The sequence below is a fragment of the Helobdella robusta genome (assembly GCF_000326865.2).
Source record: "Helobdella robusta unplaced genomic scaffold HELROscaffold_8, whole genome shotgun sequence".
Taxonomy (NCBI): domain Eukaryota; kingdom Metazoa; phylum Annelida; class Clitellata; order Rhynchobdellida; family Glossiphoniidae; genus Helobdella; species Helobdella robusta.
In genome coordinates, this window is record NW_008705459.1 from 3,577,238 (window position 1) to 3,593,535 (window position 16,298).

Consider the following 16,298-nt stretch of genomic DNA (forward strand, 5'->3'; position numbering starts at 1 on the left):
ATATATATATAGTACAACACATATATAGCTATACGGCTGTTCCTGTTTCGTAGTATAGTAGGCACTAGTCTTCTTATCATAACGTACCAATGACATGCGTGCATCATTTTTGTATTACTGTTTTAATTTTTTTCAAACTGATAAAATGGATGAGCATATGTATATATATATATATATATATATATATATATATATATATATATATATATATATATATATATATATATATATATATATATATATATATGCAAGTGATGAAAGATGAAAATGTACATGCGGAAGGTACACAGAAAGTATAGAGAGTGATACAAACAAACGGTTATGTGTATTATAAAATAGGTATTCAAATACTGAACATGAGTTTTGTTATATGTAGTGCGTATATATACACAATTTTTTAATTTTTTCAAATTAAAATTTTCAAATGGTCTTTTAAATTCGCCTTTTTTTTTAATTTACATAACGTAGTGAAAAAAGAACGTTTTATGTAGGCCTGGCATACAAACTAAAATCTCGGCTTCTGTAGCGAATGCCTTGCCTGTATCTTGTGTGCTAATGCATGCATATATATTTCTTACACACATAATACACATTTTTATCGGTTTTATGTGTTTGTATGTATGTTTGCATCAGTGTGTGTATTTGGTTTTATGTGTGTGTGCATGTATGTATGTGTGTATATTACAAGAAACACTAAAAGCTTGCAAAATAATTTCGAGAGCTTTCTTTTTCATTTTTTGTGCATTTATTTCTAAATGCATGGTATTAAATTATTTAGGCATGTTAAATTTGTATAATTTTCAATGAATATTGGGTATATTGGTTTTAATTTCCTTATTTTTCCTAAGTTGGGTGTTTTTAAATTATTTTTATCTATTGAAATAAGTTGTGATATACAGGCCGAACACAGATTACTTTATTATTTTGGGTTCATTTTTTAAATTCCACATATATCTATTAATATAATTATAAATAAAAACACACTTTAAAAATATCATTAACATAATTAACCTAGATAAACACATTATGACTGCAAAATATGTAAACTCCGCCCATTATGCACTGCTATTGGTCCATGTCGACCTACTTAATTTGATTATATGACCTAGATAGGAGGTTTCAGCTGATGCAATCCTTCTATATATTTACTGTTTCTTGTGAAGCCGGCTTTGTTAAAAGGTTTTTTGTCAGCTTTTCTAAAGGACTGGATCTCCGTTTGCTTTGTCCGCCGATATTTCTCCTAATTCCTAATTTTACTTTCACTGATTCGGCGGTTTGCTTGAAAGTTCTCTTGCCATCTGAGCGGTGAGGTATTCTGAACGCTGAAGCGATCTTTTGTTGTGAGTTTTGTTTGCTTAAACTTAAAGATTCTTAGATTTTTAAATTTCGATTTTTATATTTGATTAATTTTTTTAGGTAGTTAATTATTTGTTCAGATGTTTATTTCAGCGAGAGCGTTAAGTATGCAAAATGTTCAATTATTTTTTAGATTTTTTTTAATTTTTTAAAATTTAAAAATTGGCCGAGAATCAATTTCTCTGTATTTACTGACCTAGTTTTGCTTTCCAATTGAATTGTAATTAAAAATACAAATAAAATTGCAGAGAAAATAAGATAGATAAATAAATAAAATGAAATGAAATGAAATTTTCTTAGCAAATTAGATAAATTAGCAGTTTTTTAATTTTTAATACAAACAATAATTTATAAAATTGAATATAAATTGAAATTATATTAGTTTTTAAATAGAATTCCATTTTATATTGTTTTTAATGCTATTTTTTAATGTAAATTGATGCTTAGAATGCTATATAAGAAATGGTTATAATGTTGATTCAGACAATTTTTTATAGGACAATATTAGCATTATAAAACATTAGCAAATTTAAACAAAATTACATATTTTTTATTTTTAAATTTAAGGCCTGCAAATTTCAACAAAGAAAACGTGATATCTAAAAATGCTTGTCAACCATAGCCAAAAAAATACCATCTGCAGTGCCTTAGTGCACAAATGGGTTGAAGATGTTTCTCTTATTCAGGAAAAAAACTTGAAGAACAAGTGCAACGACCTACAACTGTTTTACAATTCGAGTTCAAAGTTTTCTACCCTGCCAGTGAGGAACACTCAGAATAAAAAACAACACAACTGCTCATTAAAAAAAGTGGAAGACGTTTTCAATAGATTTATTGAAACCAAAAACCGTTGTTTGTTAAGTCTTTTAAAGAACTTGAAACCAAAAACATCTTCTGCCGAACCCAGTGGTGAGGGCTTCTTTCCATTCAACGACCTGCCAAGTGTATGCAAAATGACAGTGTTTTCTTTCCTTAAAGAAACAGATAAAGGTAATTGTTTGCAGGTTTGTCATGAGTGGAATGAGCTCATCAAATCCCAAACATTGTGGAGGGCAATTGATCTAACTTTTATGAAGAGTTCGCATCAAAGTTCATCAAAATTGAAGTCATTTTCAAATTTTCTCGATCGTGGAAATCACCAAGTCACAGATATTGAACTTGACTTTCAATTTATTGTTAACAATCCTGAAGAAATGAAACGTTTCTTGGAGTCTGAAAAGTGTAATTCAGTAAAATTTATTACAATCACCCAGCAGCGAGTACCCGTCGAACAAACACCGGATGCTGTTTATAAAAATCGTAGGGACCAAAGAAAATCTGCAAATTTTCTAGAAACTTTCGTTGCTATGTTTCGAAATCTTGAATATTTATCAGTGCCATTTGACTGGGCAATACATTCTGTTAAGTCATTAAGCAAGTTGACCAATTTAAAGTCTCTAGTATTAAACAAATCATCTACATTTCAAAACCTAGAACAATATGGACTCAATTACCTTTTAAATGCTCTGGTATCATTAGAGCAGCTTGATATCGAAGTGACGTTACCTTCAGGCTATGGTTTTCAAAATTTCACGTTCGAGTCAACATCACTCAAAGTTTTAAACATTTCCCGATCGAAAGGCTTACAGGTTGTCGGTCTAAAAACTCCAAACCTGGTCAAGTTGATTCTGTCAAACAATCCGTCTTTCATACCTCTCCTGCCCAACGACACATCACTGCTCCCAGCTGGCGAGTGTTTACATTCCATCGTGAAGCATGGGGCGCCAAAATTGTTGAAGATGAATGAAGTGGAACTGAATTACAATTGGAGGTGCTCACTTAAGGAAGATGTTAATCTTTTGTTAAGTTCATATTGTAATTGTGTTAAACATCTCAAAAAACTAACATGACAATTTGTAGTGTGTATATTATGTATACCTATATATATGTGTACATGCTGCTCATGTGCATGTGTATGTATATATGGGTATTCTATTTTAAATGACATTATGCAAACTTGTTAGCATTTTCAAATTTTTTAGTCTGTATTTCAATTTTCAATTTTTTTAATTTTCTTTTTTTTACTTCAATTGAGTCTAGAAGTTGTTTTTTTTATTATTTGTATAAACTCTCACATATTTATAAACACACATTCATACAAACATACATAGACAGACATACATACGTGCAAAAACATACTCCCTTAACACTGTTTGGATGTGAGGATACGGAATAGTTGTAAATGTTTTTAATGTACATATCTTAAACAGTCTGTGAAATTTTTTAAATATTTTTACGCGCTATATAAATGCCAAGAGATAGTTTAGTTGTGCAACTTCATGTTATCAATCATACCTACATTTTTTCATGCGCTCTCAGCCACATAATCGATGCATCAACTGCATTTTCAATCAACACATCAACCAAATGAAAATAACAAACCTGACAGTCAACTTTGTAATCTCTTATATTCCTATATATATATATATATATATATATATATATACATATATATATAATATATATATATACATATATAATATATATATATATACATGTTGGTAATAGACCGTAATTTTTACAATATTCTATAAATTCTACCGAATGTTTGGCGTTAACGAACTACAAACATGTTAACGCCAAACATTCGGTAGAATTTATAGAATATTGTAAAAGTATATATATATATATATACATTTGCGTCATTTAGGGTTTAGGTTTTTTGTTTAATTTTTCATTGAAATGTTTTTGTAATAGTTTATCTAATTGTGCTATGTTCTCGTTGAGGCATTATGTAAATATTGAACCAATAAAAATTTTATTTATTTTTCCATGTGTTAATTTTTTTCTTCAGTTACTGAATTCTTTGATATTACATATTTTATACTTGTTTATAATACATATAAGAAAATCTTCTCATGGCTACTGAAATTATTTAGAATAAAACTTCACTAATTATTATTTGTTTTGTTATTAATTATTTATTATTATAATTATAACTTAAGACCTTAGTTGTTTAAAATGATACACTTTTTTCTATAAATTTCTTTATTAACCGCACTCGTATTGATTGGAAGTATTGTTGAAATTACACTGAACTTTTTTCAATTCTTACTGTATTGTAGTGTTGCGTAGTAGTGCACACGTGTTTGGATGTTTTTGTTTGTCTGTTACATCATGTTTGTATGTATGTGTATGTGTGTGTCTGTCTCACATCGAACTTATTAGCCATAGATAACACGTTTATGCTTAGCAAGTTACTTTTATATGCTGGTTTGTATTTCATACATCGAGCAAAATTTTTGGGTGTTCACTGAATGAATTTCAAGATTGTTTATATTAGAGTTGGACTATCAGTTGGATTGTCAAATAAAATAGTCAAACGTTTTTGTGATTGCTCATGCGTATATATGCTGATAAGTACATGTGTGTTTGTAATGTATTATGATATGAATAGAAAACATACCGAACCAATTGTGATGAAGATGTCTAGTTGAAATTGTTCATTATAAATTCATTTTTTCCATATTTTTAATGAGAATTTTTATTTTCCTCATTGTAAATAGTTCATAATGTTATTTTTAATTGAAAAATACAGAAAAATTAAGAGAAGTCTTCGTCTGTTTATTCAAAACGAAAAAAATATTAAAAAACCAAAATGAAACAATCTACAATAAAAAAAATTTAGTTTAAAAAAAGTACACGATCAAGGTTCATTCTGAAGTAGGCACTTATATAATTTATATTTAAAATTTAGATAAAACTAGAGCTTGCCAACATGATAGATAATGAAGATAATGATAGTTCGAATGATGGGAACTTTGACACACCGACTTGTTGAAGGAAATAAATCAGATTTAATGGTGGCACTGCTGCTATTTGTGGAGTAATTTAAAATAAAAGTTACACGACATCAAGTAACACGTCGAACTTTGCTGGTGATAAACGTAAATGGCTGTGACCATCACCATTACACTTTCGATCGTTTTCATTATTATAATATTCATTTTTGGATTAATCTTAAATAGTGACTTTATCAAGTTTTCACTACTTTGGTTTGCGAAGCACTACGGAGTTTAGTCTACAAAATAAGCATATATATACATATATATATATAAATATAAATAAATATATATATATATGCAACTATTGATAAAAATCACTGCATGTCCGCGTTAACTTTCTGTTTATTTTTTGTTTTTCTAACGGTAGATGGTATAGGAACATCGAAAAAAGCTTTTTTGTTCCATCATGCTTAAATGTTTCTATCATGCTTAAAATAAATACAAATTTTGGCTTTGAACAAAAGAAACGTGACATTGATCTACTGTCTACCGTTAGAAAAATCGAAAAAGGCGTAACATGCTGTGATTTTCATTAATAATTGCATTTCCGGCAGTATATTATATATATATATATTATATATATATATATTATATATATATATATATCTACGCCCAACATATACATAATATATATATATATTTAACATTAAATACGAAAATCCTATAAAGCTAAATAGCTGAACATGATGAATAAGAAAGAGTGGGGTATGTTTTATATGTGTGCGCTTGTCTGTGTACAATTATTTGTGCACCTGTCTACCCATAATTTGTATGTAATGTTCTTCCTGTGTATTGTGCAGATGGTGTACATATGCATACAAACGTTTCTTGCAGATCATACATAAAATAGAAAAATCTAGAAATAGTTATAATAAATGAACGGGCAGAGCAGCTGATTTGATCATGATGTTATTTGATGTGATGTTATTCGATGACATTAATGAGTAAATAATGGTTCATTAAAATGTTAAAATAAGCATAACATGTAAATAAGCACAACATCTGTTAGTGGCTATTATAAATAATAATACATAAATTGGTTTTTTACACTAAAAAACAAATCAAGAACAATTTAAATTTTCAATCTTTTTTGTTGTTATATCACATCTTTTTGTTATACTAAACTGTTGAATTTTTATAGCTTTATGTTTCTAGAAGCAAGTTGAATTCATTTAATTGGCTCATCTAGTTAGATCAGTCCTGTTTTCATGATAAAAGTTTCAAGTGTCCTTTCATACTGTTTTGGGTGGCTTAGATAGTTCTCCTTGTTGACAGATCTTTCCCAGCTACTGATGTTGATATTCAAGTAGTTGCACTTGCTCCATCTGTCTATTAAACTGTCTGCTTCTTCACAACGTGCATTGTCCATTGTGTGAAAAATGAGTGTTTCAACGTTTAAAGGATTCTCGATAAAATTTCGAGCTGAATTTTCAAAAATATCTTTACCCAGTACAAAAAATTTAGGTAAAGATGATCTGTAGAAGCCAAGTGTAGTAGCAGGATCGTTCAGAACTAAACCATCAAAGACCTGTCCCCTAATTCGATTCAACTGAAATGACCCACCAATTTTATTAAGTTGATCCGTAAAAATTGCATAATAAAATGCTCCAGAAGCAGTGCTGTGCACCAGAAACTGTCCAACATTCAATGGCAAGTTGTTACCTGATAGCTTAGAAATCAAATCATCCACCAGTGATTTTCCTGATTCAGGCAAAAACAAATGGCTTTGTTTGGGTTTAATTATGATGACGTCAAGACCTAGATCATTGTAAATTGAGGAAATTGTGTCGATTGTGGTTGGTTCCGATTCAAAATGAGTGAAAAACAGGACACAATTTTTGGGTTTAGACAGAGTTTCTTTTACCGGGAGAGTGACGACACTCTGAAAAGTGAGAGATGAAGACAATTGTTCCTTAGTAATTTTTTTGGGTAGTTTAACTTCGTCAGCAACGACGTTAGTGTTGACTGTGGCTATCGTTTTCTTTGGAATTTCCTTGGTCAATGAGGAAATATGAAACCGATAGTAAGAACGAAAAGTTGATTTGAAAGCATTTTTTGTAATAAACTTAACGAGGCAATTGCCACAAAATGCCGCCATTTTCGTTTTGATTTTTAATAATCAATTAAAGCCGCTAAGAACAATTAATGAACCATTTTAATTTGATTTCAAAAGTTTACCTTTAACAACTTTTAGTGATGTGATGCTATAAGATTATTAAAAGGTCGAATGTTAATTTGCATATAGATAAAGTTTGTGAATTCTCGACAATCTAAACTACTAAATCTAAAAATTCATAATCGTACAAGAAAAAAATATAAACTAATACAATTAAAATTAAATTAAACTGTTTCATAATAGTTCCATTTCGAAATGTATTTTCGGCTAGCAGATCTTCCAACCATGGAAAGGGTCTTCCTTTAGCAACTTTTGCCAGCAGTTTTCGATAATTTTCCACCCTGTTGCAAAGATTTTCTTTGCACACGTAGTAGGTGATGAGAGAAACCTCCAGCCTGTCGTTGTAGATGAAGGCATCATTTTCTGCTCCGAAGTTGAAATGTGTGCAGCCCTGGTAGGATGCTTCACTCTCCTTGCCGTCTGTTTTGTGTTTTGTAATGAAATTATCGTCCACATTGCCATCCAGCGAATTAAATGCTATTATTGTTTTGTTTTATCATTTTTTATTTAGTATTAACTATCTAACATTTTTTTGTTAAATACTAGCCGATGTCTTACTTATGGTAGGTACTGCTACAAATGTTATACATTCAATTTTGAATGATAACACCAAAAATTTTAGAATGAAATGTGAAATCTCCCTCTGGCATATTTTTCGCTACAAACTGTGTTATTTAATTATAGACTAATTAAACACTTATTTTATGACAAAGGAAGAGCAAAAACAGTGAAAACTGTGACAGACACCAGATTTTGATCGTGGGTTAGGCGCAAACATATATAAGAGCTCAAAGGCTTCCAGGACAGCCAACAAGTTCTATAGCTCATTTACTATAAAAAATTTCATTGACAATAAAAAAATTCTTAGAAACAATTTCGATAATTGCAGCACTTAAAAGCGTACTTGGAATAGCTGTGAAACACATTTGAGTTTTTCGGTTGCACTTGATGACATTGAGATTAGCATCTTTCGTGTAGTCGCCAACGTAGCATTCCAAGCTACATTGTGTTTCTCTGCAGCTCCTAACCATCAATATGAACATTATCGCAATCGCTTTTGTCAACAGTCTCATTGTTTTGTTTTCAGATTGAAAACAAAGACTAATGCTACGACAAAAGAAGGGTAAAAACAGTGAAAACTGTGACATTTACAAATATTTTTTAATCCAATTTTGAAAGAAAAATTTTATACACAATAAATTTGTTGAATAAGGATGAATTGTTATATTCATATCATATTATTTTAAAAAGAGTATGCACACGCACGCACACATATTGTGTTTATTTAATTTATAAAATACATCTTCATATTTTAACCATCATCAGCATGTAAACAGATGATAGATAGAGGAATACAAAATTAATGCAAAATATAATTTTATTATCAATAGGTTAATGAAAAAATAAACTTTTTTTAATTAATATCAACGAAATGAGAATAATACCAGCAAAAAAACTCTACAATAGCAACGTTCACATACGCAGATAAATAATTAACAAGTCTACAATCACTCAATATCAATAAATCATGTTATGTTTATATAAATAGTACAATGTTAATTACACGCTCACATTTATAAACACGTGGTACGTAACATATGCTTATAGAAAGAAATGTTTACCATGTTTTTTTTAAACTCATTATTAATGACGTTAATTTTTTTAATTTGTATAATAAATTTTCAAGTTCGTTCCCCCAACGTTGTCCTTGTTCTTGCACGTCACCTTCAATCAAATTTCTTTCTCTTTCTTGATCTTGAAATCTTTTGTCTCGTCAGCGAACGTCACCGCAGTAGCCACCGACGATGAAGATGACGTCGAAACTGAACATGAAGGAAACGCAATGCCGCTAGAGCACGATGACATCACTGCCAGTGATGACGATGACACCGACGACGATGAAGAGGATGACGACGACGATGATTGTCCGCTCGATGTAGCTCCTAGGATGGTTTCGATCTCGTTAAGCATGAACGCCCAAGGTATTGATGAACCGACGAGTGGACACTTTCTACCACTTGGACAATAAACTTCACTCCCACATCCTTGTCTTTTTATACTTTCTCTGGAACATGGGAAACAAAACTTGTGCTCCGGAACGGACGGACATTGAACAAAATGTGTATCCTCCAGCCTCTCAAGACAAATTGTGCAACGAAGATTTTCTAAATTCTGATTAATTGACGGCTGGCCAGAACTATTTGATCCGGCTCCTGTCGGCTCCACGCTGTTACGACCGCAGGCTGTTATGCCCGGTGGAGGACTTCGACGTCGCAGATCTGCAGGACCAGGAATGGGATCGAATCCATTTGTTCGTTTTGTGTCTTCAGGTGATAACGAGGTCATTCGGCATATTGTGGGAGAATCTCTAAGTCCGCTTAAACCGAGCGATCCAACTAAAAGTGGCGGAGGAAGTAGCGGAAAGCAAACGGATGGGTCGATTCGACTAGACGGTGAACTGAGGATTGACGACGGTAGCCCAGCTCCTCCAGCCATACCGGCATTTTGTAAGGACATTTTGAGCGCCTCGGCTTGCATCCACATATGTCGTCGACTAAAATCCAGACCAAGCCTTTTGCACATCGGACCCAAATCCATCTCTTCCAAACTGGCAGCTGATGATTTTCTTTTCACTTGCTGCAAAACATTCGCAAGACGTACAGACTGTGCGCTTATGAACCGTTGCAAACCAACTATTGATTCAACAGAGGGTGCCGACGGACTTGGAAGACTTTCTTTCTTAATTGATTCAACGAAGCATCTAACTTGGTCTGTCAAGAGTTCTGTGAGCGAATGCCAGTCATCACCATCAGGCTTGATTCGGTATTGAAGATGTTTCAAACTCCCAGCTAACGATGAAGCAAATTCTTTAAAGCTAGGATCTAATGCTTCAGAACCTATCTGTTTTTGAATTAAATCACTGCTGAAAACGTTGCCAGAACCGATCGGTAACTCAACGAATACAACAAGCTCAAAATCGAAACCGTGTCGTTTGGCTTCGAACGCCAGAACTCTACCAGTGGCAATTGGGTCTGATTTGTGGCGAATTTCAAACGGGGTACAGGCTCCCAAAATGGCCAGAGTATCCGTTACATTTCTCGGTGTAGGATGGTTTGAACCGTCAAAAAAAGGACCGTTATTCGTTATACCGACATGCATCGAATCGTGGCCATTTGGACTTACTAGAGAATTATTAGTGTTGTTGCCGTTATTGTTGTTGTTAAGGTTACTACTGTCTACGTTATTATCCGACTGAATGTGCTGCTTTTTGTTTCCTTGACTCGGTTGATTCGACTGTGTACCCAGAGGAACGGTTACCGATCGGTTTGGATGAGGTAGGGGTGGTAGTGGTGGCGGACAAACGCCAGCGGAGAGCAAGGAGTGGTAAGAAGATAATCCGAATCTTAGCGGCAGATCATCGATTATTTGGTTGTTATGACGACTTTGTTGGGATCTGTTAGATTGCGTAGGAGGAAGAGGGTTCAATCCACTTCCGCTCCGTCCTCCGTCACTAGCGCTGTGGCTGATGTTGTTATTGTTGATGTTGTTGTTGCTGTTGTTGTTATTGTTACGAGGTGGCAACATGCTGTTGTTGCTGCTGTTGTTGTTGATATTGCTGTTGATGCTGTTAACTGCAACATTCTTGGAATGCGTGGGCGGATGTTGTTGGGGCGGTGGAAAGGCTAGGGGTCGAGTGGGTTCGATACCGTGTAGACGTTTCAGCTGGCGAGCCAGATCAATTACCTGTCGGAAAAGTAGTTGTATTGCTGTTATTATTACCCTCATCATCATCATCATCATCATCATCATGAAATATGTTGAAAAATTTCTAACACATACATCCACTCGCAGGTGAATATTTCATCATATAAACAAGCGTTACGAGAACGAACAATATACAAGCGTCGAATGAGTAAGATAAGCATTTTTTAACGTACAATTAAATAATTTGTCTAACTTTTAAAAGTAATGGTGAACATTTTTTTCTCCTATTAAAAATATTGCAACTGATGCAATAATAAACATTATCTTTGTGAACAGTGAAAATAATTTGACAGTTTTTAAAATAAAAAAAATACAACGGTAGATAAAATTTCAATCGCTGAAAAATTTCAATAATTTAAATAATTTTACCATAATTATGACGAAACAACAACAACAACAACAACAACAACAACAACAACAACAAAAACAACAATAACAACATCAACTGTAACAGAAACAAAACAACAACAGCAGCAACAACATCAACAACAACGGCCAACCATCTCAATTCTATCTGGTCCTTCATAGTTGACACAACCACGGCAGACGGGCTCGCTGAAATCTACCAGCATGGCCCAAGGAGTCCTAGGTAGGTCACAGAGGTAACAGTGCTGACGTTGTGGCACGCGTGAACCACTTTGTAGTGACATTTTGTCGTTGTTGTAATTGTTGTCGTTGTTGTTGTTGTTGAGAATTGATAATTTTGGCTGTTACTGTTGACGGTTTTTGTGGTTAGGAGTTGCCAACTGGGATTGTTGTTGTTGTTCGTTAGTACTATTTGTTGTTTTTCGTTGATATTGTTGTTTTTGTCAGTAGTAATTTTGTTGATGTTGATGTTTTTCTTTGTTGATCTTATTGAATTTTTTTGCAATTCGATGCAATGTTCCTTGCTGGATTCGCTGTAACTTTTTCAAAGTAAGACGATCGGTCGAGTTGATTAATGGTTGTAGATGTTAATTACCATTACGATGATCGCGGTCGATAAATTATGATTGACGTCATCGCTACGTCATCGTCACTTCATCATAATTTCACCCAAAGAAATTGAGCTGATCAATCCAGAGTCAGTTGGTCACGTTGTTGATGTTATTTTTTCTATTTTTCTTGTTAGCGTATTGTAGCTGCTGTGATTGTTATTACTTTCGTTAATTTTATTGTTGAGATTATTGTTGTAAGTTTTTATAGAGCACACAAGTTATTAGTCTAAATCAATATTAGTAAAAATTTGAAGGATCGTTTTAATAAAACTTCAACAACATACATCACGCACATACATATCATTCAAAAATAACTCAAATACTTAAGAACAATTTCAGTGTTTAAAAATACTCTGCAATAAAAATATACCCACATGCGTTAGATATTAAATAACAAAATACAGAATACCACAACTGCTCGCTCCGACTTTTATAGAAGTCTACCCTTACTTTCATCAGTCTCTCTCTCTTTTCTCTCTGTTTTTTACTCTCTCTCACTCATTGTATTCTCTCTCTCTCTCTCTCTCTCTCTCTCTTTCGAGTTATATATTGTGTACGCTCACTCTTGGTTCTCAATATCTCGACGATTGCGTGATCTGAATTCATGATGGTCATCATCGCCACAATCATCGTTGTCATCACCACCATCGTCGTCGTCGTCATTATCTTTTCCAACAACAACACGATTATTACTAATTAAGTGATCGACATGACCATCATCGTCATCATCAACAACATTACATCATCATCATCTTCTTCTTCTTCTTCTCCTTCGTCTTTTTCTTCATCATCTTCTTCTTCTCCTCCTTTTCCTTCATGAGAAGTAGCAGCAGTGAAGTGAGCACGTCAGAAGCGACACGCGCAGCTCATAAACCAGCGTTAACGCAAGAATGATGGGAGTTTGGCGTAAAATTGCATGAACTCTTTATACCACATACGCACTTGCTCACTCTCACGCACACACGCACAAAATAATACGCACACATAGGCAAAATAGCTCACACATACACACGCCAACATGCATACAGAAACACACACTCTCACACACACATACTCGCATTGTACAAACACACGTTTGCATACACATTACGCAGTCATGCACTTACAGCTGTCGCACGCACACAGGATGTAACTCTCTGAGGAATTATCACACGCAACACATACACGCACGTAGGTTTATTAACACGCACACAGAGGTTTATTTTCCGGTTGTGTGCAATGTACACATGTGCACGCACACAGACATTATTAGCTTGTCTGTTCACAACATAAACACCTGAAGATATATATATATATATATATATATATATATATATATATATATATATATATATATATATATATATATATAATAAGTATACAAACATGAAATACATAGACATCCGTGAAATTGTACTCGTACATACAAATACAAAAAGCGCACACAACATATATACACATCTGTATGTACAAAGCTTTTTAAAAACAGCCAAATACACTACACACGCACATACACAGAAAAAAAACAGCCAAACACACACATACAGAGACAAAAACAAACAAACACGAACCCATGTATACATAGAGAGGTAGAAACGCAAGGCAGCAGAAATCTAGCAGGAACATGTGTATCAACATCTCCATATATTTAAAGTCGACTGAAACGTTTCGTTGCATATAATCAAACGTTTAATTTATTTATTTACTTATCCACTTCATTCCCTCTATCATTCTTTCATTCACGTATTCATTCATTCTTTCATTCATTTTTTCATTCATGCATTTATTCACTCAATCATTCCTTCACTCCTTCATCTAGTCACATTATTTGTTCTTCAAGCAATTAATTTTATTTGCACGATCGTTAATTAATTCTTCCAATTAAATTTTTGCATAAATTAAATAAAATTATGCTAAATCCAAATTTTGTGTTTTATATTGTCTTGGATGCTCTTGTCCACAATTAAATAAATACTTATTTTTATATGTATTAAATTGTCTATTTAAACGTTATTTAACTAAATTATTAATTAATTTAAACATTCATCAATCCAATAATTTGTTTGCTTACTTGCTAATTTGTTCATCATCATGTTCCTCACTCATAAATCATTTTATTTACCTCTTTGTCCGGTTTCTAAGTGTCTAAGTTTCTAACCATAACCAATAATTTGATCTCTTCTATTCATCGATTCATATTTTTAAATAATTTAAATTTCATCCATCTATCATACCAACCATCCATCCATCTATATCTCTAAATATCTGTACATTCTTTTGTTCACTGCATCAGTTATCATTTGATAAAAATTAGCTTTTTTCTTTATTAATTTATCAATGAATTATCCACCTATGTATCCATCCACTTAACCATCTATGTAATCAGCTGTCTACCCACCCACTCATATATCAAGCTATCCATCTATCAATCCAACAATCCATTCATTTCGCCATCCATCCATCAATCTATCATCAATCAGCTATTGGATATAACTATCAATTGTTAAATAAATAAGCACGTGTATATTATGCATGAAAATACGATAAACACATCAGATGAATATTATGCAAAATAAATCATGTATATGTGTGTGTATGCGTGTGTGTATGCGTGTGCGTGTGTGTGTATGTGTGCGTGTTTGTATACTGTAAAGAGTTTTAAACACACGTTTCAGTGTACGTTCATAGAAGATGGATTTGTATGTTATCCTTGAAGACACCAATAACAACACACGAACAAAACTCGATAACACTTTTTTGACATTACGGTATTTTAAAACGGATGGAAATCCACAAACACAAAACGCAAACTAAAACATATAAGAACAGACACAAACACACTCACACACACAGACAGACATGAAAAAACAGACACAAATACACATACAAACACACAAATAAACACACACACAAACACACACACACACACACAAGATGAATGGCCAATGAGTGTGTGTTCGTGCCGGTGAATACGTAGTTCGCGTTTTGTGCTATAATGCCATTCAATAAGTACGCGCGTGTTTATACATAATAATTAGCAGTGCGTGTTTGTCTGCGTCTGTCCGCGTCAGTCTGTGTTTGTCTGTGTCTGGCCGTGTCTGTCTACCTCAGTCTGTTTGTATTCATCTGTGTCTGCATTTGATTTCTTCTAAATGCATGCCTGTGTGAGTGAGAGTGCGAATGTTTGTGCTCACATTTTTCTGCCTATAATTATTTGTTCAATGCATTCAAATCACGTTTACAAATTCATTTAAATAAATAAGAAAAACAAATATGCAAATGTAGACAAAAACACACGCAGACAAACACAGATAAACAGAGACAAGTGCGCATACACCCACACACACACACACACACACACACACACACACACACACACGCACATAAATACACACATGAAGACACACACACACGAACAGAACACACAAACACTTGCATACATTGATACATATATAAAAATACAAAATTAATATAGAGATAGAATGGAATAGTCTGTGGACGGTATGAATGAAGTTGTGTGCTGTTATTGTCTGCTGTCGGATCCATTGGATAATTAACGACAAATTATAACTTCTTTCCATGTTACAACAAGAGTCCTACCTACACTGCACACACACACACCCATCCATCCATTCATCTATCCATCCATCCATCCATCCGTCCGTCCATCTATCCGTCCATCCATTCATCCATCCATCCAACTCTGAAACAATTCACTTAGTACACACGTCGCACGCACTTCAAGAAGCAACATCAAAACACAAAGAGATAGAGAGGAATGAAAGAAAAGTATAAAAAAGGGAGAGTGGGATAGAGAAGAAGAAGAGAAAGAAAAAGTAAGAGAGAAGAAAGAAAAAAAAAATTAATATAAAAGAACTTGCTTAATTATAAAAAAATTGAAAAGTGTTGAAAACCTATTCAGGACTATAACGAAGGGAACGTTACACATCAAAGATGAGGGAATGTGGAAAGGATGGAAAAAGAGGAGAAAGTGCAAAAAAAAGAAGAGAAAGACAGACAGAGAAAACAAAAGAATGAGAGAGAGAGAGAGAGAAAGAGAGAAAGAGAGAGAATTCATTGCCAACAATTTATATGCATCGGCGTGTTCAGAGCATTTATTGTTTGTTTGTATGGTTGTATGTTATGTTTGTGTATGTGTGTCTGCTTTTGTTGTATCCCTACATATATGTATGTAAGTTTGCATGGATGTATAAATACTTG

The 16,298-nt window shown here is 33.2% G+C and overlaps 3 protein-coding genes across 3 annotated transcripts; 1 reads left to right on the forward strand and 2 right to left on the reverse strand.

The window, feature by feature from the left end:
- Positions 1 to 1,961: 1,961 nt before the first annotated feature.
- HELRODRAFT_165663 (hypothetical protein) lies at positions 1,962 to 3,245 on the forward strand (the record flags this gene model as incomplete). Its single annotated transcript, XM_009032192.1, has 1 exon — positions 1,962 to 3,245. The coding sequence occupies one exon, from the start codon at positions 1,962 to 1,964 to the stop codon at positions 3,243 to 3,245; it is 1,284 nt and encodes a 427-aa protein (XP_009030440.1).
- A 3,124-nt stretch (positions 3,246 to 6,369) lies between these two features.
- On the reverse strand, positions 6,370 to 8,429 carry HELRODRAFT_165664 (hypothetical protein; the record flags this gene model as incomplete). Its single annotated transcript, XM_009032193.1, has 3 exons — positions 6,370 to 7,173; positions 7,607 to 7,776; positions 8,261 to 8,429. 3 exons carry the CDS (start codon positions 8,427 to 8,429, stop codon positions 6,370 to 6,372), a joined length of 1,143 nt encoding a protein of 380 aa, XP_009030441.1.
- Positions 8,430 to 8,493: 64 nt separating this feature from the next.
- On the reverse strand, positions 8,494 to 12,324 carry HELRODRAFT_189738 (hypothetical protein). Its single transcript, XM_009032194.1, has 2 exons — positions 11,622 to 12,324; positions 8,494 to 11,100 (listed from the first exon to the last, which is right to left on the reverse strand). The coding sequence occupies exons 1-2, from the start codon at positions 11,769 to 11,771 to the stop codon at positions 9,088 to 9,090; spliced, it is 2,163 nt and encodes a 720-aa protein (XP_009030442.1). The 5' UTR covers positions 11,772 to 12,324; the 3' UTR covers positions 8,494 to 9,087.
- Positions 12,325 to 16,298: the final 3,974 nt, after the last annotated feature.

Bases quoted from the DNA above. Each gene is read 5' to 3' on its own strand.
- HELRODRAFT_189738 (XM_009032194.1), bottom strand. From the start codon at position 11,771: ATGTCACTACAAAGTGGTTCACGCGTGCCACAACGTCAGCACTGTTAC. The intron at 11,101-11,621 runs GTTGGCCGTTGT...CTTTTCCGACAG, and splicing joins GACCAGATAGAATTGAGATG to GTAATTGATCTGGCTCGCCA.